Source organism: Polypterus senegalus, chromosome 5 (assembly GCF_016835505.1).
Source record: "Polypterus senegalus isolate Bchr_013 chromosome 5, ASM1683550v1, whole genome shotgun sequence".
NCBI classification, from domain to species: Eukaryota; Metazoa; Chordata; class Cladistia; order Polypteriformes; family Polypteridae; genus Polypterus; species Polypterus senegalus.
In genome coordinates, this window is record NC_053158.1 from 184383825 (window position 1) to 184407414 (window position 23590).

At 35.1% G+C, this 23590-nt stretch overlaps 1 protein-coding gene across 6 annotated transcripts in view; it reads left to right on the forward strand.

Annotated features, from left to right (window-relative positions):
* The window catches only part of LOC120529693 (DNA topoisomerase 1-like), a 47446-nt gene extending 24061 nt beyond the window's left edge, over positions 1–23385 (forward strand). For 5 of the 6 annotated variants that reach the window (XM_039753742.1, XM_039753740.1, XM_039753743.1 and 2 more), the window contains 11 exons: positions 114–236; positions 345–532; positions 3084–3228; positions 6605–6748; positions 7472–7657; positions 9015–9083; positions 9392–9506; positions 13271–13398; positions 16455–16549; positions 18450–18599; positions 22780–23385. In XM_039753742.1, coding sequence (XP_039609676.1) covers positions 114–236; positions 345–532; positions 3084–3228; positions 6605–6748; positions 7472–7657; positions 9015–9083; positions 9392–9506; positions 13271–13398; positions 16455–16549; positions 18450–18599; positions 22780–22882 — 1446 coding nt within the window. In that variant the 3' untranslated portion in view covers positions 22883–23385. The remainder of the gene's footprint in view (positions 1–113; positions 237–344; positions 533–3083; positions 3229–6604; positions 6749–7471; positions 7658–9014; positions 9084–9391; positions 9507–13270; positions 13399–16454; positions 16550–18449; positions 18600–22779) is intronic. The other variant, XM_039753744.1, reaches the window with a different exon arrangement.
* Positions 23386–23590: the final 205 nt, after the last annotated feature.

Genomic DNA, 23590 nt, shown 5'->3' on the forward strand with positions numbered 1-23590 from the left:
ACTTATTTGTCTGCTGGGAAAATTTTGCAATTCTTGATTTATTTGTTAAACACTAGAGTGTTTATTATAGAGATGTTCACTTTGTTCTCAGAGATTGGTTTGGTGTATTGTAGGAGATGAATGAAGAAGAAAAAAAAATCATTAAGCATCTTGAAAAATGTGATTTTGCAGAAATGCACAAATATTTTGTAGAAAAATCAGAAGAAAGGAAAGCGTTACCAAAGGAAAAGAAGCAGGTAATTTTAGGGTAAAATACTGAAATATTTTTTTAATAAATGTCTTTCTGATACAATGAAGTTTTTTTTTCTCTCTTATTTATTCAAAGTGTTGTTTTGTTTAAATAGGAGCTAAAGGCAGAACAGGAGAAAGTTCAGAAAGAATTTGGCTATTGTGTGCTCGATGGGCATAAAGAAAAAATTGGAAATTTCAAAATTGAACCCCCAGGACTGTTCAGAGGTCGTGGAGACCACCCTAAAATGGGTATGCTTAAACGGAGAATCGTGCCAGAAGATGTTATAATAAACTGCAGCAAGTAAGGGACTTGCATGTTTGTTTTAATCTGTTTTAATCTAAGAGTGAGGGAGTGTGTCATAATAGATACTATTGGGACCAGTACTGAATCCATTCTCCATGTACAACTAAACATAAGCAATGCCTGTTTAATACTCAGGTTGTTGGCTGCATACATATATAGCCTATTTATTTACAGTATGCTCTATTGTAAAAAAAAAAAAAAAATTAAAGTATGTCTTCAAATGTTTGATCGCTTTCCCAGTACAGGAAGGAATGTGGTGAGATTGCGTAATTGGTCAGGTTGTACTGTATGCCTATATATTGTGGCAGATGGCTGGGGCCTTTTACCAGCCGGGATGACTCCACGCTGGGAGGATCAGGGGAGCAAGCATGTCCAGAGCATTACTTGCCCTGGAGCGCTAGATGGCAGCACGTTGCATCAGTGCCTAGGACTCGCACAGGGCTCAATGGGAGTCGGAGTTTGGTACAGCCCAGTTGGGGTCTATGGGTCCCGCCAGGGGGTGCTGCAGCAACTGCTGAGCCCACATGGGCAGTTCTTCCGCCACACCTGGAAATGCTGCCGGAAATAGGTAATCAAACACCTAGAGCACTTCTGGGTGCCTTATATAAGGTTCTAGCAGACACTACTTGGTGAGCCAGAGTTAGGAGGAGAAGAGAAGGAAGAGATAAAGACATAAACAAAAAAGAATTGTGTACTGAACTGTGCTTAGGACTGTGTTTGACTTTTGGGGATGAGGGAAGGTGTTTCCTACAAGGAAAATAAAAATTGTGTGCGTTTTGAACTTGGACTTCCTGCGTCTGTCTATGTCAGGTAAGGTTGCTGGCACTCCCCCTGTTTGTGCCACAATATAAATAGGTAATAGAAGAGTAGGTGATTTTACAGTTTATCAGTAGATGATTGCTGGATCGTTATCAGTTAATTCTAGACCCATTAATATTCCTCTAGTTAATGTGTCCCATTTCCAGAAACTCCAAACACAATGATCGTGGTTGGCCCACCATTTATTGTATTAGGTGTTTCCCTATCTGTATTTCACAAGAGATGTATCCGTTAAAACTTTTAAGTTTGTGCTGGCCTGGCCTATGGAGAAATGTTTTTATTAATTGTTTCCGTTTCATGCTGTACTTAATTCTAAAACTTTATTTCTTCCTTTCTCAGACCTGACCATATTGTGTTTTTTTTTAATACTTTTTTTGAAAATTGTTTTTACTGATTAGAAGCACAAAAGATGGCAGTGCTGCCATTTAGTATAAAGTCAATGTTATTGATTTAAGACTTCCGTGGGTTACAAACTTGGGATCTTGAGGTGATTTAGGCAAATGTCATTGTTTCTAAGGGCCTAGTTTAAATACGTCTGTTCGTTTAAAAAAAAAAAAAAAGTAATAGAATATAATGACATCCAGGTTATGTCAGAGAGACTGAGAAATGAAGCAGCATTTAAAGAGTAACTTTTGTATTTTTCAAGTCTAAGCTGTTTCTTCACAATTATGGTATATACTAATTTGCCTCATGAAATCTCAATCTAAAGTGAAGTTTATTTTATGCTTGTTTAAAGATAACTATCCTGCTCTTGCATTTTATAATGGAGACTATGGCTAGCCTTAAGACCTACTGAATACATCCCATTTTTCTTGGCAAAATTATCATCAAGTATTGATCCACATCTTGAAATTACACATTGTGACAGATAGGGGACGCTGTCGTCTCCTTGAATCCTCGGACCAGATGGCAGACACCAGATATAAGATATATATCTCTAGATATATATAAATATAGATGATAAATATGAATTACTATATTTTAATGTGTAGACAACTAGACAATAATAACTGAAAAAACACACTATTGCTTATATTCTTTCAATATATGGGAGCTTATTTTGTTATTTTGCAAAGGTGTTGCCTGCTTTTGCCATTAGTAATGCATGCATATCCTTCGTTGATGGAGAATACTGAGCAATGTGTGTGGTATTCTGTCAGGTTGAGCACTGTTTAGGAAAAAATAATCCTATGAGCATGCATCTGTGTGTTATTACAGCCATGGTAGGTTATAGCTGCTGAAGAAACAGAATTTTGGAAGGAAAGTAGGTGTAAGTAAGGGGAGGTGGTTTCATCTAGACTGCCACTTTCAGCAGACATGCGAACAAGTAATGTGCGGTTACCTCAAAAAATAGCACCAAGAATTTGTGATAAAATTATTATTTCCAGTTTAATTTTATTATCACAAGGGTGCCTCAGAAATATGGAAGGCACTTTCTCTTAAATCAAAACCTTTTGCTACTTCAAAATAGACATGTTTGGTAAGTTTTAAGGTTCCCTCACTACCAGTGCAGGAACACCAGAATGCAAAACATGGGAGCAGGCTAGTTATTATTTAAAAATGTATAAAATGCATTTCTCTTTAGAATGCAGTCTTGTGCGGCAAATTAATGTATACAGTGACTGTGAAGAAATAAATTGACTTTAAGCTATCACTAAATTCACATTAAAATACATATCTAGTTGTTTAAAAGAAGTGAAATGATGATTTTATAACTTTGATTTGGCAGAGATTCAGGCATCCCAAAGCCCCCTCCAGGTCATAAATGGAAAGAAGTCCGGCATGATAACACAGTGACCTGGCTTGCTTCATGGACAGAGAATATCCAGGGAGCTATCAAATACATTATGCTAAATCCAAGTTCTAAGCTTAAGGTTAGTAGATTGTGTTGTGAAAATGATGCATATTCTTTTGTGTTCAATTTTTCTGGAGGCACAAATAAACATTTTTAGCTTTTTTGTTATTTTTTTGCAAGTTAATTAGTATGGTGAGTTAAAATTAGAAGTTGCTTTCGAGGCAAGTTGTAAAGAGGAGACTACATTTAAAAAAGAAAATTTATTTTTTACAAGTAAATGTAAGTCACACTGGTGCCTGTTCTCAGTTGTGAAGCACTTGTTAAAAAAGTTAAATCATAACTGAAAGGATCAATTCCTCATTGTAATATTATGCTGAAGATACCCAATTAAGAAATAAATATTAATTTGTCTTATGACATTACATAAAAAGCTGACAAAAGGTGAGCTGAACAACAGAGAAGTATCATTTCCCCCAGTTACTGGTGACTACTCAAACTTTATAACCACTGTTGAGAACTGAATTTGTAGATAATGTTGGTAAATTTAGAGCTTCATCACCACTATAAGGTATAGCAGCCACAGTACTGCTATTGCTGAACTACTCCATGGTGCCTTGCAGAAGCATTCAGACCCTTCACCAATTTTTATACATTTAACGAATAAAAAATCCTACACCAATATTTGTTCTCTGTAATATATTTATTTCAGTTTTGAAATTCAAAATTACTTCATTATTTTTTATGTGATAATAAGAATTAAAAAGTATAAATACTTCTGCAAGGTACCATTTTTGTCAGGCTCATAGACATGTCAGCCCTCACTTGTGAGTATTCCTAAACGTAGAACAAGTCCTCCAAACTTGCTGGCTTGCTTATTTTCATTGGTAGTCTGGTTATCTGGTTTTAAATAGGAGTTGTCACTTTATTGCTTTTTCTAATAGGACATTGCCTGTACTATCTGTGCAATTGTCTGCGTATATTACATGTTTACTTAAATATGTCTTCTGTTCATCTATGCACCAATTAAAAATTAATAGCTAGTGTCTCAAACATTTCTCATTTAGACAGTAGAGTGCTGACTGTAGTTTATTGAAGACCCGTAGTCTTAAAAAAAAAAAAACTGTCTATGATTTTCCAGACTGAGATTTGTTTTTTCTCAAGAGCTTGTTAGGAATTTGTTTTCATTTTAATATTAACTCTTATGGTAACATCATGGATGGAACTGGTCCGAATACTGCTTAGTGGGGTTTGTGTAGATTGGGTTGTAATGGTGAGTTGATTAAACACTTGCTTTAACTTGGAAGAGTCTATTGTGATTGGGAGTTGCAACAGTTTTATTTACATCTGAATAATGCATATTTGTTGTGACTTTATAAGCCTTTGATCTCATGTCATATAGGAGGTAAGGTTTGGGTGTATTTGTCAGATGTATGTCCGACTTTTTGGTACTTGTTAATGTTTATGGTGTCCCCACCCCTAAAATGTTTTTTATATCTAAGCAGTAGCCAGGAACATGAACTTTGTTATATTGTATAGAAATTTGTCAGTTCTGGATCAGGGGTAGGCAAAGTCATTCCTGGAGGGCTCCAGGTTATTGTTCCAACCCAATTGCTTAATCAGAAGCATTTATTGCTCAAGTAACACTTCTGTTTCACTTTACTTGTCTCGCTCACTAAGATTTTGAACCCTTGTTGATTATTTTAGTCTTAAACAGCTGTATTCTCGGTTTTGAATTGCTCCTTATTAGCAATAATATGCAAATGGCAAAAGAGACCAGCATTTCTCCATTTAGCTTGTTACCATTTACACCTGTGTGTATTTATCATGCACTAGTGGGTTTAATTAAATGCTTGGGAGGAAAGTGAAGAGAAAAACAACTGAAGGACTGAGAATTTTTACATCCATTATAGCCTTCAAATCTTTTGAATGATGTCCTTAGAAAGGGAAAATAATCAAGGATAGGAGAATGACCTGACATAGTAGAGTTAAAGCACTAACAAGCCATGAAATTAAATTATTTGCAAGCATTGCTTCCTAATTTAGCAAATGTGTTGGAACAAAAACCTGCAGCCACTGTGGCCCTCTAGGACTGACTTTACCCACCCCGGTCTAGATCATTAGATATTTTGCCTTAAGGAGTGGGCAAGTAAAATCATTTTAAGATTGTTACTTTTTGTGATATTTCATTTATGGAATTTTGGGTAAATAATCCAGGGCCTGCAAAATAAGCGTTTTAAGTTTAAAAATAAGGTACAAGAACTTTAATGAAAGCCATGCATGCACCCTGAGAACATAAAAATGGTTTAATGTAACAAATGGATGATTTCACTATACATATGATACAGTGTAAGCTACCATAAATAGCACGCATACAACTTTAAGGAATATTTTTTTGTAGTGATACAAAAACATACACACAGATAGTTAGTGACTTTGTTGGATCAAAGCATATGGAAATATGGAAACTTGCTTTTGCAATGACTGTGAGCAAGCCTTGCTCATCATAGCAATTGTTAGCGACAAGTATTTTAGCCATTAAAACTAGATGTTAAATGGAAAAATATGAGATTGAGGACACAACACATGAAACATTGCCGTCTTTGTTTATTTTGTGAGCTGTCAGTTATGCAAGTTGTTATGTACCCTTACAAAGAGAGAGAATTTAAAACCTTCCATTTTAGGATTAGATAGATAGATAGATAGATAGATACTAGTTTAACCAAAGTCTGAACAGCCTGGTCTGCATCAGAAGTATCCAAAATTCATGCAAATAAAATTTGCAAAAAGTTGTCTCGCATATATAAGCGCCTTGAACATGGAAAGGCGTTATATAAATAAAATTTATTATTATTATTATATACTTTTCTGAAAATTCTACAGAAACAGCTGAAAAATATTTATGGGATTTAGTTTTGACTTCTAAAGAAGCAGGGGTAGTAATCAAATTAAATAACTTTGGTTATAAAATCAGACATGTTTTTCAATGATTTGCATGCAGTATACTTTTTTGAATCTCAATACTTGTTTTGGATGTACTGTTTTTATTGATTTTGCAAGGAAAACTGGCTCATTTGATACTGTATGCTTTGAGATGTAACCAGGCTGCTAGTAGTTTGGAAAAAAAAATATTTTGATGATTTTCAGTTTTTTTTCTAAATATAGTTTAGCAAAAAGATTTTTAGTTAATTATTGCTGTATACAATTTCTTTATAGAAACACCTTTACTTTATATGGAGTTTTATATATTTGTTTAGAAATTCTTTTTAATTGGTTAATTTTGGAGTGACATGAACCAGGTGCTGTATCCTGAGTTAACTCCTGTTTTATACTAAATGTAGCCAAGGTAGGACCCATCATCTGAGATGTTCAAACTGGATTAAGCTAATTGTATATTTAATATTGAAATATTGGTTATAAGTGTTGGGAAAATAATTTATTGATTCAACAAATTTTAGGGAGAAAAAGACTGGCAAAAGTTTGAAACTGCACGCAAGCTGAAAGATGTTGTGGATTCCATTCGCTTGCAGTATCGAAGAGACTGGAAATCCCATGAAATGAAGAAAAGACAGCGAGGTGTTGCACTTTACTTTATAGATAAGGTACCTGGCATGGCATTGTATATTACTTTGAAGACCTACTAGCTTTCACATAAAAATATGCTGTCTTTTATTATTCTGACCTCTGTCTTGAAATTTCTTAGTTTTTTTTTTTTTTAAGGATAGAGGTACAAAATAGGATTTTTTTTTCAATTATTTTTATAAAGTTGTCTTTGCTTTATCTTTAATATCGGACTTATTAGGTTCATTATGAATTTGACATACTCTTGCACCATAAGCTTAACACATACACACTTGCTGTGTCTACTTGCGCGCCAGTTTTGAGTGATACCTGTGCAGCCTTTTACTCCTCAGTACAATACAAAGGAACTTGCCTGCTCCAGCATGAACAACCAGGATGCTAAGGAATAACACACTCAGTCCCCTGGAATAACCTAGACAGTGGAGGCAAATTCACCTTGGTTAATGCCAATTTCAAACTGACGATGTGTTATTACCATTTGTGATGGCTCTCTATTGGAGGTGTACCAGTCATTCTAACCAAAGATTAGAATGTGAGATATACAGTAAGATAATATAAAAAAGAAATTTTTAAAAATGTTCTTTGAGAAAGTTTCAAATTCAAAAATACATACTAGTGCACCATTTTTTAATTTTCTTTTTCTTGAAAAAGTTGCAAACGATATAGTATATGATGATAATATAGAATGATTGTATTACCGTTGTAACTAAATGGCAATGTCTCAATTTTCTGTCTGTCCTCAGCTAGCTCTCAGAGCAGGTAATGAGAAGGAAGAAGGTGAGACAGCAGACACTGTTGGCTGCTGCTCTTTGAGGGTGGAGCATATTAAACTTCATGAGAAGATTGATGGGCAAGAGTATGTTGTAGAATTTGATTTCCTTGGAAAGGATTCCATCCGTTACTATAATAAAGTGCCTGTGGAGAAAGCGGTAAACTAGCCCTTTGTGTGTCTTTTTTTTTTTTTTTGGTGTTGGCAACAGATATTTTTTGTTTGGCAATGTAATTCTAAATATTATGTTTAAACTATACAAGCTTGGGCATTAAATTCCAAATCAGGAAGTTACCAACTGAGCTACTTTGTTCCTGCTCACATGCTCTGATGGTTTACCACTACAAAGCACCTGCTTTCTCAGACAGAATTATTAGTTTTATAATACATTTCTGACACTTTTATTATGAATGCCATTGGAAAACGAAAACCATTTTAACTAGTAATATAATATTGATGAAATTATCCAAAACCCAGAGTGAAGACATTTTACTAGTGATACATTATTATGTGCCTGGTTCTTTCAGTAAATGTCCTTGTTAACATATTTCTTGATGCAGTATGAGTCCTGTGTTTGTACAGCAGTAGCCTCCTTAGCGTTACATTTTTTCTTCAGAAAAACATGTAAAAAAACATTGCATTTTTTGGCTTTGAAAAATTACATATTTATTAAATCTGATCTTTCTGCTGTAAAATGTGCAAAACACTATAAAAGGACAAAGTCAGAAGTATAGAAAGTATAATAATACAAATGATAATAATGAATAATAAAAGTAATTTTGATACCGTATTTACTGTCAAAATGTGTCGTATATGTGGTGAAAAACAAAATCCAGTGTCACAGTAGGGGCAATAGTAGTACGATTCCTGGCGGATTTTATTTCCAGACTGAACAATTTTTGAACACCACACTACACATGTGTGATTGACACGAGCGTCACTTTTGGATTCACTGTCTGTTTCTGTTCCACTGCCTGAAGACAGATTCACTTTGTCATCGTTGCTTGTATCACTGTCAAGAGTGTACAACTCCTGGGCTGCTGAAAAACTTTTTTATGAGTTGCCATTATGCGGCTAGGAGAAGACATGTCTGCACCATTGCCTGGGTAACACTTGGGCCAGTCGCTTACACAAGGCACACCTATATTGTTTCCTGAGCAATACATGTCACTAACGCTATTGACAGTTTTACAGCTCAAATAATCCTTATGTCTAATGCTTACATGAGACAGGGCTATGCTGTTGCCCAAGTGATGCTCTGGACTCATGCTTTTAGCACTGTTTATACAGCTCGAGTTACGATTGAGTCTAATGCTAAGGAGGTTAGTGAAAATTACATCAAAGTAGATAACGGGTGTTGTGAAGTGTGAGCCAGGTACAAAGAGAAATGCATCCTAAAAGGATGCCAAATTAGTGACTAAAGTTTAATGTCTTGACAGAGTTTATGTGGGAAATCCCTTCTAAATATGCAGAACATTCATTTTGCATTTTATGTTTAATACTGTCCTTTATTTCAGGTGTTTAAAAACTTGCATAGATTTATGGAGAACAAGAACCCAGAGGATGATCTGTTTGACCGACTTAATGTGAGTATCTATTGTAAAAAATAAATAAAAAGCTAACAGTTTGGATTGTTTTGATAGGACCACTAAATGTTGCTTGTCTTTTTAGCTACCCCTTTATCAATAACAATATAAGTTGCTGAACATGTTTATTTTGTTAAGATCTATATATGTGTGTGTGTATGTGTATATAGATATATCTTTATCTATCTATCTATCTATCCCCATTTTTTTTTTTATGGGGTCGTCACTTATCTTGCAGCAGTTGCCAGGATATCGTTTATAGAGAATGTTCTGAATCTGTATGATCTCAGTTTCTCCTTATCTTTTAGACTGACGTTGTAAACAAATACCTCCGTGAGCTTATGGACGGACTGACAGCCAAGGTGTTTCGAACTTACAATGCATCTATTACCCTACAGCAGCAACTCAAGGAGCTCACCGACTGTAAGTTTCTGACAGGAAGTGGCCATTTCTTTAATGCATGTCTTTCAGTGTTATTTACTAGTTTATATTTATCATTTATTTATTGTAGAGATCATTACATATTAATATAATTCTAAATTGGTTGTGTGGCAGATCCAGTCAATTTTCAGGTGGAAAGGAATCTACCATAACAGTCTTGCATATATATGTTTGATATTGTCATATACATGAACAATAATGGAGACTGCATCATCATTCCTTTCTTTATAATCAAGGTTTCTTCTGACTTTAAATTAAAACAGGAGCAAGTGCTGATGTGAGAGCAAGTGACAGATTCTATACTCTTCCAATAGAATTTGAATTCTGATTGTTTGTATAGGGTTCAGGCACAGGCTGGACTATAAGTATTTATGGTGTTTTTTCTTTTGATGGTATTAGTGTGTGTGGCAATGCAATATCCAAGTATAATAGTGAATTTTGATGGTTCTCATAAAGAAAGGAAGATGAAGTTGACCATCTTAAATACATAGACTGTAGAGCAGTCATTGTGGAATCTGTTGTCATATGCTGTACCTCTCTAAACCATGAGATACAGTATTGGTGATTATATGCTTTTAATTTGTAGTTTTTTGAGAACTGTCTTCTCCATATCTTCTAAAAATGCAGCATTTCCCATGACTCTGTCCCAATCAGAAACAAGAGAAATTGATGCCTATCTGCTACCTAGTGCAACCTTTCTTAATACGTTTTTTTTTTTTTTAAGATGTTAATGGAGTTATCAGGACTATATGTCAGCATCATGCAGGTGGTGGCTAATCATCAGTTTTACAAAACTTAATATTGCCACAGAGGTGATTTGCGTGGTTGCTACTACATAGTCTGTAATTGACATCAATTGTATGTGTCCATTATCCATGTCAATCATCTTTCTGATTGGTCCTTTCCCAGTCAGCAAGTATTATACCTCATCAGCTACATCATGGTAACCAATTTATTCTTCAACATTTCAGTTAGACATGACTATCCAAATTATGTCAAGAACCCAACTTTTGGGAAAAAAAAATGTTGATGAGAGCCATTGAAGAAAAGATGTTCTATAGTCATTACTCAACAAACTTAAGTTGAAGATATGTTTTTCCATGTAGGTAAAAACCATGCTCTCCTCAATATAATTGGCACTTTCATTAATGTGCAAAGGTACCAGTAAATATTCTGCTTGTTAAATTTGGTGGAAATCGGGCAATTCCAAATTTTATTCTCACATACAGTATATGCAAATACTTTGATCACAGGACTACTTGTGATGTCCAAAGTTTGGACTTTATCTTAAATTGCTAAATACTGCTTTCTAAGTTTATTTCTAGTGGTTGTATTTCTAAAATATTCTATATATTTTTTGTGAGTATGTAAAGACCTTTTTAATATTTCACATTCTGTCTGCATAATGTTGAGACATTCATTAAGACTGTTAGTAAAAGTAGTGCGACCAATGCAAAAGTAGCAAGTAGCTGAATGTTTAGAAGAGATGTTTGCAGTGAATCCTTGAAAAGAAATCTTGTTGCTCAAGCACAAGATCTTATTTAAATATATAGAAGTGCACTGCATTCTAATAAAATATTCAGTTAGGAATAAAAATACAAGGATATGGTTACTACTGTTGCTATTGAATGGCAAATCACACAAACACGCTTTAAAAAGGATTCCAGGGCACCGTGTCTGGTAAACTTAATGAAGCTGCGTACCCTAAATCTATACTAATAAAAGGCAAAGCCCTCACTGACTGACTGACTGACTCACTGACTCATCACTAATTCTCCAACTTCCCGTTTAGGTAGAAGACTGAAATTTGGCAGGCTTATTCCTTACAGCTTACTTACAAAAGTTAAGCAGGTTTTATTTTGTAATTCTACATGTAACGGTCATAACGGTCGACAACGTCTGCCATGTTGAACTTTCTTATTTATGGCCCCATCTTCAAGAAATTTGGTAGGCGGCTTCCCTGCGCTAACCGAAACCGATGTACATACTTATTTCGATGGTATGACGCCACTGTCGGCCGCCATATTGAACTTTCCAACGTCACTAATTTTCCAACTTCCCATGTAGGTAGAAGGCTGGCCCCATATTCACGAAATTTGGTAGGTGGCTTAAAGCGCTAACCAAAGCCGATATACGTACTTATTTCGGTGGTATGACGCCACTGTCGGCCGCCATATTGAATTTTCCAAACGTCACTAATTCTCCAACTTCCCGTGTAGGTAGAAGGCTGAAATTTGTCAGGCTCATTCCTTACAGATTACTTACAAAAGTTAAGCAGGTTTCATTTCGAAATTCTACGTGTAACGGTCATAACGGTCAACAACGTCCGCCATGTTGAACTTTCTTATTCATGGCTCCATCTTCACGGAATTTGGTAGGCGGCTTCCCTGCGCTAACCAAAACCAATGTACGTACTTATTTCGGTGGTATGATGTCACTGTCGGACGCCATATTGAACTTTTCAACAGTCTTTGTTACTTATGGGCCCATCTTCAAGAAATTTGGTACACGGGTTCCCAACGCTAACTGAATCCTACTTACGTACATATATATGTCCATAGCCTGCAGCTCGGTCACCGTGTGAGGCAGCGTTGGGTCCCCCATCCCAACGCCTCCCACGTTGTTGGCTGCCTGCCTATATAAGGCCGTCCGTCGCTCCAGTCTCTACATTCCCTTCCTTGCTTCGCCATGGGATTCACGTCTCCCTACTGATAACTACAGCCTTTTTGTTTAATCCACGGCTTCTCCGCTGTTTTATTGTTTGTTTATTACAATTCTAGTTATTGTGTAGGTATTTTACACTTACTTTACATTGCTCGGGTACCCATTTCCTTTATCATTCCAACCCCCATTACCATGTCTATCGAAATGATCACCATCGATCAAAGAACTATCACTTACCAAGTGGTTTCCATGCCCGGAGATACCACCTTCCTTTTCCATTCTCTTTGTTACCACTCTTGATATCCGGAGGAACATTGTGTCTTATGTATTGAATGACTGGGGCAGGTTCAAGGTGTGGACTGATGACGGTACAGGAAATAATTATACTACACAGGAGCACTAGAAGAGTGAAATGCTTAAGCCCTTCACCTATGGTTCTGCATGTGAGTTGATGGCTGCCACTGAATTGTTCGGTTGTCGCTTTCAAGTGTACCAAAATGGCCAAATATTTTACACCTTTCGACAACCGCCAATGCCTCTTAAACATCTTAGATTCACAGGTGACGATTTCAGTAGTGGACACTTTGATGTTTATGAATGTTTAAACTCTCAAAAGCTGGATGTGATTTTTATCGCTGAAAACGGTTGTGTGCTTACAACGCTTGACAGATGTTGAATGTCACTTCAACACAAGTAATACAAATACTTTTGTAATTGAAACAAACCATGAAACTCAAACCGGTTATGACAGCAGCAATCCAAGCTGTGAGATTTGAGACAAGATTACTGTTCACATGGCTAACTGTAAATTGCATGCTCAAGAGTAAGCTCAGCGCACAGCTTGGTTATATTACAACCGGAGGGCCGAACTGACAACATGGTATACAAAGAGATCCTTAACAAATAATTATTGGCATATTTTCCCTCAGTTTAAAAAGGTTACATTTTCTTCTTAATAAAAATTTTAATGCAGTACTTTGCCGCTGCGAAGCGCGGGTATTTTGCTAGTACTAAATAAATCTGAGCCATTGGGAAAAGAGCAGACAAGTAATGTTATGAAACTTTTTTTTTTTTTTTTTAAGCTGACAGCACAGTTGCAGAAAAAATCCTATCCTATAATCGTGCAAATAGAGCTGTTGCGATTCTTTGTAATCATCAAAGGGCTGCACCTAAAACGTTTGAGAAATCCATGCAAAATCTTCAAACAAAGGTGAGATTTACCTTTTTGAATCAGTATGTTATTTATTTTCTTTTCTTAAATTGTGATGAAATGTGCGTTGCACTTGCATGTCATTTGGAGAATAGGATTATGCTGAACTGTCTTGTATGATTGATCATTTTGTTTTTTCTGCTGCCATTTATAATTGGTCACAGTGCCCATTTTACCACTGCTGGAGAGTAATGTAAGAGTTCACTAAACACTTTTGTGTAAATTCAGAGTTTTGTATACTTTGAACTATGTAAGTTTGTAGATATTGATAAATACTGTATTTGTATGCATACATAACTTCCAAAAAGCTAAATCTTTCATTCAAGTTACATAGCTGGATGTATGATCTTATACATACTGAACAAAAATAACTTTTTAAACTAAAATGACAAATTCACATTCAAATCAATATACTGTATAATGTCAGTATAACACTAAAGGTCTACATTTTTCTTGCCTTTTTCAAACTTGCATTGCACTTTAGCATCTTTGCAGTGCACTGTAAAGAAGAAGGATTTCAACATTATTTTTACTTAAATCTTTATTGAGTCTCAAATCTGCATGGTTATAATAATTTCCATATAGGGATTCTCACATTATACACAAGTGCCCTGACTAAACTCTTGCTTTTGTAATAAAAAGGTATGACCTTCATTGATTATTTTCCTTAATGGTGGACTCCACATTCACACACTTTATATATAACATTGCCAAAAACTTTAATGAAGTGGCAGCATGCAATATCAAATTACAGATTGCATTTGGAAGATTAGTGTTGTAGATTACAGAAAATTAAATTTTTCAATCCATATCAAAGAACGAAAAGCAAAAGTTACTCTCTGTATTCTCTACATTCGCTGATGTACTTACTATACAGCAATAAAATTTAAATAAAAAATAACATGCCTAATAAGAATGCTGGATTTTTGAAATATTGGAATTATGGAATAGGAAGACACCCATTTTGTAGAACAATTGTTCGTGTAACAGTTATTGAAGCACTTTGTACATTGTGAATAGCTTTTGATGTTGATGGTCAGCACTTAGTCAACTCCTTTATGAAGGTGTACGTGATTATGACATTTTCAATAAGTGTAATTATATTAATTCACTTTACTGTAATTGCTGTGAAACAACTTCCCTCTTAATTGAATATGTTAGCTTTGGAATAGGTCAATACAGACTATGCAAATGCTGCATAGTTTTGAAGTACATTATTTTTGAATGTTTTACAACACAACGGTAAGCAGTTATGCAAATGATATTAAATGCACCCTGTGAACAGTCTCCTCTTAGTTTTTGAAAGTATCTCTCCTTTGCAAAATAGATCTTGTTCAACTTTTTCATTCGAGAGACTGCGCTTTTTAAGTTTAAATGTTTACACTACAGGCTTAAATTGTTAATTAAGTAAATGCATTTCAGACATTAGAAATTAATATGGTGCAACGAAAAAGACTTAACCTGTATAATATGTGTTGGTAAATCTTTTTCATAGTGAATTTGGTAAATCGGATTTGTGCTCTTGAGTTGAATACAGACAGAGGATACAAAAGACATTAATATTGATGTTGCTTTAATTTTTTGGTGTGGTCTTCAAGTGTGCTATTATCAAATGCAAAAAAGACAAAACAGCCCTTATCCCCAGATATTAGGAGTCACCAGTTTCAATACTTGTGTTCATAATCCAGCCTAATTTAGGCTGATCATGCCTCATATAAATCTAACTAATATTGGATATTAATATCAATTAAGTTGTCCAAACACACAGAAGCACATTGTTCCACCATCAGGAGAAGTTTACCAAATTCTTCAGCAGAAGAGTTTTCATTACCCTGTGGCAGAGGTGGGTAGAGTAGCCAAACATTGTACTCAAGCAAGAGTAATGTTAATTCAAAATAATATTACTCAAGTAGAAGTAAAAAATAGTCATCCAAAAAATTACTTAAGAGTAAAAAGTATTTGGTGAAAAGACTACTCAAGTACTGAGTAACTGTTTGATCTTAATAAATTATTTATTTTTTAGAAATGTTATAATAAGACAAACAAAATATAAAATAATGTGCAAATTCTGCTATTTCCAAATAAAGTAGAGAATGATTAAAAATGAATAACATCTTTATAAAGTAAAGATGCACAAATAACACAAAGTTCCAAATCTCAGTTTTTCACAACAAAGCTTTTGAAGCGAATACCTACAGTAGGTAACATGTATGTTTGAACAGTGCAAACTACTTACAGCGACAAGATATACTGTACACTGACACTGACAGTATAATACTGCATATTCACTTGCCCCCCAAGTAGCACAGCTGATAGAAAAATAACATTAGAACAAGGCAGCTTGTCCAAGTGCAAGAAGTCTCACTTGACCTTAACTGTCTCTGTCTGTGCATGTTTGGTTAAAACGTGCTTGTTAAGCTTCAGCAGGGGTTGGCTCTCATTTTTCATGTACAAGTGGAACCTTGGATTGTGAGTAACTTGGTTGGTGAGTGTTTTGCAGTAATAATAGTGTAGAGTAAGAGTAGTGTTTCTTCTTCACTGATGTACCCAAGTAAAAGTAAAAAGTATTAAAACATTTGTTCACAAAGCAAGAAATGAATGATTTTTTTTTCTTTCATTGGAGAACTTTATTTAAATTGTAAAGGAAAAAGATACATGCAGACTATGCACATAAAAATGCTTGTAGATAAAAACTAAACATGTTTTGCTTTTTTATCAATGGCATTTATTTTAGCTGTTTTTTTTTTTTCTTCACTCTGAATTTGGTTTTGCATTAGTCACTGGCTCATTGCTAATACAAAGTAAAACTGACTAAAGAGAATTCTGCAGTGAGAACCTCTAAGTCAGATATGGTAGTAAAAATGGATTATGCAAATGTGAGAATGTTACTTTTATGATTATCTGGTTTCACATTATGAAAACTGTGCTTATCTATACTAATAATTCTCTGTTCTTTTATATTTTTTATATGCATTTCACAATTACATTTAACTCTTAGTAGAATTCAGAATTTAAGATTCTGTTTTAGTGGTTTTTCTGTTTTGTTATTTTTGCAGATTGAACAAAAAGAACTTCAAATAAAAGAGGCAAAGCAAGACTTGAAACGGGCGAAAGCCGATCATAAAGTAAAAAAGGATGAAAAGTCAAAAAAGTGAGATCCTGATAAATATTAATCATCCCCTGGGCATTATTTTATCAGGTTATCAAGATGTTTTCGAGAAGGAGTAGACATTGGTACTTCCAGTCAAATATGTATTTTAAGGAAGTACCGGACTAACAAAAATACTAGCCAGTGTAATTCTTTTTTCAATCAGTTACCAGAATGAAAACAAGCTCACAAGTTTAGAAATTTATTTCCTTATGCTTTTATGCAATAGAGGCAGAGGCATTTAACATGGTAGCTCACAAACATCCCAGTAGTGTCTAGTTTTTATCCAGAAAGCGCAAAGCCATTCTTTCCACAGTGTCTGGCACAAATGATGAAGAGGTAGCTAAAGCGTGTTTGTCTGTGGTATCTGTTCAGAGGTGCTGTACTAAGTCAGTAGTATGGCACTCAGGTCCACAGTGCTGTTTTTTTATGACCAACAACCAATCATATTTATTCCTCTCTGCTGTGGGTTTAGCATCACAGTAAGGTTCTGCCAACCAGTAAAATTGTACTACTACTGACAGTTCTACAGAAGAAATTAGGGAAATAAACAAATGTGCTTCATGCACCCCAAAAAGTGGGGCATTAACATTTAGTAATGAAGCAAAATGTAAAAATTATATAAGAAAGTTGCTTATATGGTACTGGGTTTGCTGAATTTGTCATACAACAACATTTATTTATATAGCACATTTTCATACAAAAAATGTAGCTCAAAGTGCTTTACATAATGAAGAATAGAAAAATAGAAGACACAGTAAGAAAATAAAATAAGTCAAAATTAATTAACATAGAATAAGAGTAAGGTCCGATGGCCAGGGAGGACAGAAAAAACAAAAAAACTCCAGACGGCTGGAGAAAAAATAAAATCTGCAGGGATTCCAGACCATGAGACCGCCCAGTCCCCTCTGGGCATTCTACCTCACATAAATGAAACAGTCCTCTTTGGATTTAGGGTTCTCACAGAAGGACTTGATGATGATGGTCATGTAGACTTCTGGCTTTTAATCCATCAATGTTGGAGCAACATGATGCTTTGAGTAGGTGGTGGTGGTGCAGACCGCCACCATAAAGAAACAGAAGAGAGAGTAGGGGTCATAGTCCTGTTAGGCATTAAATTGGCAAAAAGTATTCTAATCTAGTCATATGGAAATGAAATTTAAGCATTATATTACAGTTTAAAGGTGTATTGTTCATTGCCACCCGGTGTGCATTGTCTGGACAACATAACAGAAGGCATGAAAAAAAAACTCTCCTGCAGGTCAGTCAGACCGCACACCAGAGTGTATTACTTTTACTACTGGTGTAAATTGATTTTTATCCCCTTATACAGAGGCAAAAAACCAGCCACATGCAGATAGAAACTACATCCAAGTTCTAAACATCTGACTAGAGAAAGACTATCAGACCTTCAGTAAATTTGACATTACATTCTTGTATTAGTTTTTAAAAATGTGGTACAATTTTGACCATTACTACTGATTATCAGAATATAAAATTAGTGAAATAATTAGTTTAGCACGTTCTAGTGCTGTTTTCTATCATATTGGCAATGTGTTCATTTTATGATGTTTTTGGTAAATGCATATCATGTAAATATCACTCATCGTTGAACAGGTCATTTAATATGCCTACTCAGAGTCATAATAGGAAAGATGTTGGATAAACAATAATAATAAGGTAATTTACTTATGGTGACCGTTACAGATGAAAACAATTTTATTAATCCACCCATAAATAATACAAAGGTGTTTACAGATTTATAAGTAATACAGACATACTAGTCAGATATCACCAGTACTTGACTGATAAACGTTCAAATAGCTACTTTTTCTCTGTCTGTCTTCCTCCAAAAGGTTCCAACTCCTATATGCTCACAGATTTCTTACTTGTTTGATTCCAGAACTGTTGAGAAAAAGGAGGCTGTGGTAAAAAGATTAGAAGAGCAGTTGAAGAAGTTGTTACTTCAAGCAACTGATAGAGAAGAAAACAAACAAATCGCATTGGGGACATCCAAGTTAAATTACCTCGATCCAAGGATTTCTGTTGCCTGGTATGCTACTTTTGTATTAACAATTTCTTGTCATTGGGTGCAAGGCAGGGATTATTCCTGGACATAGCACTAGTTTATCACAGGACGCACTCAAGCATACAATTGGTCATGTAAAGTCAATGAGCCTGACAAGCACATGATTGGGATATTAAAGAAAATAAATAAATACCCTTTCCAATTATAATCCCTTTCCAACCCTATGATTTTTTTTAAACTAGATCACCAATAGAAACTATAAAGATGTACATTCTGTAAACAACAGCATTTTTTATGAGGCATTTGTGTACATAGCAGATATTTAAGAGGGAATGCTACAGTTACAACCCTAAAATCTTTGAATATTGTTTTATCTTGGTAGAGTAATATATGTTGCTCTACTTTCCCCTATTGTATTATTAATATGTAGCCTTAGAATGCCTAATCTCACAGACTTACCACTGTATATAACTTATCCCCACCTTCCCTTCTATATCTATAACCTCAGGCAATTAGATGTAGTAAAAAGACAAGCAGGAGTTAAGTTACACATAAAATAATGTATTACTGATAATATTCATAAATAATAACAAAATGCAAAGTACATTTGAATATTGGCAACCATACAACCTGATAAAATGGTGATGTGTAATTCAGGTGGCACACAGACTTGCAGTTACTTAAAATGTCTCTAGTTAAGGCATCGTTGGTGCTCAGCTTTCAGCCACATGTCTGTTCAATATGGCTGCTGAGCTGTGCTCTTCATTGTGTTGTCTTCATCATTACAGGTTAGCAAGAGAGCTGCTTCTTCCATCATATGTGAGTCAGAGAGAGAGAGAGAGAGAGAGAGAGAATGTGGTTGAGCAAGAACATTTATAGATGTTCTCTCCAATTCCTAGAACCAATAGGACATCATGGTACTTAAAGGCCTCTGAGACAAGCCAATTCCAAACAGCCATATCTCAGACCAATGATAGAAATAGTACATTTAACACCTCAACCCCCAAGACCATATGTTAAGCTAACCTGGCTTTGTGTGGGAGATCAAACTGGTTTATGACACATCCCCCCAAATCCTGTCATAAAATTACGAAGAGACAGTCGTAAAAAGGGGGATGGGGGAAGGCAAACATGAATACCTCTCACCACTTGGTTTGCCTAAATTGTAAATAAAGACATACAAAACATTTATCAAGTTATATGCAAAATCCTACATCACAACAAATATATTAAATCTTGAGTGTCTTGACTTTTAGTTTTTAACTATGTGAATGCTTTTAGTCAGTTCCGAGCTCATGTTTCTCTACATTCTCATACATCTGCCTTCTAATTCTAGTGCAAGACAGAATTCTTCAGAAATAAAAATTGAGGATATCTGCCAGGAAAGCCTACATTTCATCTTTGCTTCCCTCAGAATCCACACATCTTTCTGCATTCTTCATGATGGTTTTTTTTTTTTTTTCCCCACCCATTGGTGATACCTGACTGTATATTTAATGGCATTAGGACACGGCACTATGTGCATGTGCTTTTGACAAACAAAATTGACTGTCAGTGTTTGCAGTTAACCTGCCACACTACTGTCTTTTCTGAATTCTCTTCATTTATCTAGTGAACTGAAAAAAGTTCAATCCAACTTACTCTATAGGTGCCTCATCACTCATGGACCCAAAAGTTACACTCCACCTGGCTGTTTGCCTTAAATTGCCACCTTTGTATTTTCTGCCTATTATTTCCTTACTAGCTTTTCTGTTCAGAATTGTTTTCAGTTCCATTTGCAGCAGTAGAGGAAATGGCCTTAGGGAAATGTCCCTCACTCTTAAGAATGCCCAAGACCATGAATTGAGAAACAACAGGCAATTTGGGCAAGCTTGGTAAGCCCAGATAGCAGTCTTTAATTGGCTGTTATTTTTGTTAGCAGAAGACTGATATGGATTAAGTGGATATGTCTTGTTTGTGACCCACCTCCAGCATATGGAGAGCCAGAATTTAAAATTTAGAATGAAAAAGTGTTAGATTTGTTACTGTCCAGCTTGGTTGTTATGTCTTAACTTCATAGTAATACATTTTCATTATACAGTGGAACCTCGGTTCATGACCATATTTCGTTCCAAAACTTTGGTCGTGAACCGAAGCAATTTCCACCATAGGATTGTATGTAAATACAATTAATCCGTTTCAGACCGTACGAACTGTATGTAAATATATATTTTTTTAGTTTTTAAGCACAAATATAGTTAATTATACCATAGAATGCACAGCATAATAGTAAACTAAATGAAAAAACCATTGACTAACACTGAGAAAACCATGAACAACAGAGAAAACTAACACTGCAGGAGTTCGCGCTATAGTGCTAGGAACTGCTCGCTAAAATCACTTTTTTTAATGAGTATTAAGCACACAGAAAAAATGAACATTTGAAAAATCCGTAATTTAATAAACCACCAAGAAAAGTAACATTGCCACAATGCACGCTATGAACCGATCGCTGTAAACAGAACTGAAAACATAAACAAACCTTTTCTACCTTATGCATCCAGCCCTCCCTCTCTTGTTTGCTTGCGCTCTCTCTCTCTCTCTCTCTTTCGTGTGTGCGTGTGTCTCTTTCGCAAGCCTGGAGCGCCTGTGTGTGTGCCTCTGTCTCGCGTGCCTCTCTGTGTGTGCCTCTGTCTCGCCCGCCTGTGTGTGTGTGTGTGTCTCTCTCTCCGCACCCTCTGTGCGTTTGTGTGTGTCTCTCATGCGCTCCTGTTTGTGTGTGTCACTCGCTCTCTCTCTCTCTTGCTCGCTCAATGCACAGGGAGAGACTGAACATGTACAAACTGAAAGGGAAACTGGCTTGTTCGTATACCGAGTGTGTGGTCGTGAACCGAGGCAAAAGTTTGGGGAACTTTTTGGTCGTAAACCGATTTGTACGTGTACCGAGATGTTCGTGAACCAAAGTTCCACTGTACTACTGTTTATGATTATAAATAAAGTTTACTATCACCAATAAGTAAACTTTATTATACTATCATCTGATTTTCACATGGATGATGATTGTTTTTGATTCTGAACATTTATAAAAAATAGTGGAAAAAATAATTTCTTGTTAAATATTGTGTGAAATATTTTGTGGAATTTGTATGTATAAAGTGTTTATTCCAGATGGAAGTTTTCATGTTTAATTATTATTTGTTCATGACTGATTTGACTTGTTGACATTGCCCAATAGACAAAAAAAAAATTACACCACTTTGTAGAGATGTGTTTTTACTTAATGTTAAAAAAGTCTTTTTTTTTTTTTGGGATCAGTGCCTAAAACACCAAGTTAACTCCACTGTAATTCAGTGTTTAACATTAAAATGTGAAAATTTCAAAGGAGATTAATATTTTTTTTTATATGTTTATAACAAAGAACCCCCAGGGCTTTACCACTTTTATTGTACAGGAACAATTAAGTAAATCATGTTGAACTAATTAAGAGAAAGTGATCGTTTAGGATTTAACATTTAAATAGAGACTAACAAACTTTGAAACAAATATATCATACTTTTCATTTTTCCATTTTGATTTGAGTTTTTACTGAAAAAATATAGAAATTTGATTAGGGATGTTTTATAAGTACACTCTTATCTGAGGGTTTTGCACCCGTGTATTCGATCGACTGCTATTTGGAAATATTTACCAAAAAAAAATTTCTAAATATTCTTGAAAAAAGAATATTTGAAATTTCCATGTGCAGCGCTGCTTGCTAAATATGCTCAAGAAACAACATGCGCAGGCTGATGCTGCCAAGCCACGTTGTACTCACGCCCAGCCAATCCTTAGCCCTGCTGTATCACCCCTTGCTTTCACTTTGTGCACACAATTGTTTTTATGCTTTTATACAAATCCTGAGCATCTGTGGTTTTAGCACATCAGCAGGGTATCCTGGAACCATATACTTGTAGAGAAGGTAGACCACAAGCAGCAGTATGAGTTACAGTAACCTCATGAATGTTTAGATTTCAGTCCAGAAATTCTTTATTAAAATGTCCGTCCATTTTTGATGCATTGTCATTTTCCTAAACTTAAGATTTAAGTTATTGCAATTGAGTTAGTGCTGTTTTACTACTAACAGAGAGGGCTCATTGTCCACTTGATCTAAGTGAGTATTATTCAGTACATTACACTGACATTTCTTTTAAAACCTCTTTCTCAATAATAAACTCTCTTATTCCAGGTGTAAAAAGTATGGAGTTCCCATTGAGAAGATTTATAACAAAACCCAAAGAGAAAAGTTTGCTTGGGCCATTGACATGACCAACGAAGACTTTGAATTCTAAAAGGCAGGAAGATTGTTTGTTTATTTAGGGAGCCATTGTAATTTTTTGGTCACTGCAAAATAATTTAAAACAAAAAAACATTTTAAGCAGTTATTGTAAGTTGTGTAACTGCAGAAATGGAGTGTAAGAAGAGTGCTGACCTCATCTGATAACGTGGCACAATGTTTCTTGGAAATATGGTACTAAAAGTGATCTTGTCAGTAATTCATTGATTATTATATTTGAAGTAAAGAAAAGTATATTTTTTCAGGTTTATTAATTTTGAAAGTAAATTTGATATTTTGAATTTTATACGTGATTGTGTGTTCCAGTACACTTTACCATTTCTTGTTTGGGTATGGTGATGTAAGTTTTGTTTTTCATTTTCTTTTTCTGTCCTCAGCAGTGTATTACTGTCTCATTTACACACTGACCATTATTTGTAAAAAGCAGTATTTTCAGTTTGTCATCAATTCATATCATACATTCAGATTATAATAAAGAGCATTTGTCACTGCTCAGTATTTGGTGTGCCTTCAGTACTTCATTTACTGCATTTTAAAAGGGAACCCCACCACAATATTGTGGAAAAGTTTCACGCTTGTTTTTACATAACAATATTCTTTAGTTGCCTTACAACTATGGGAGAGTATCTCTGGTAAAACTTCAAGTAACAAATATACAAGAATAATAATAATAATACATTTTATTTATATAGCACCTTTCCCA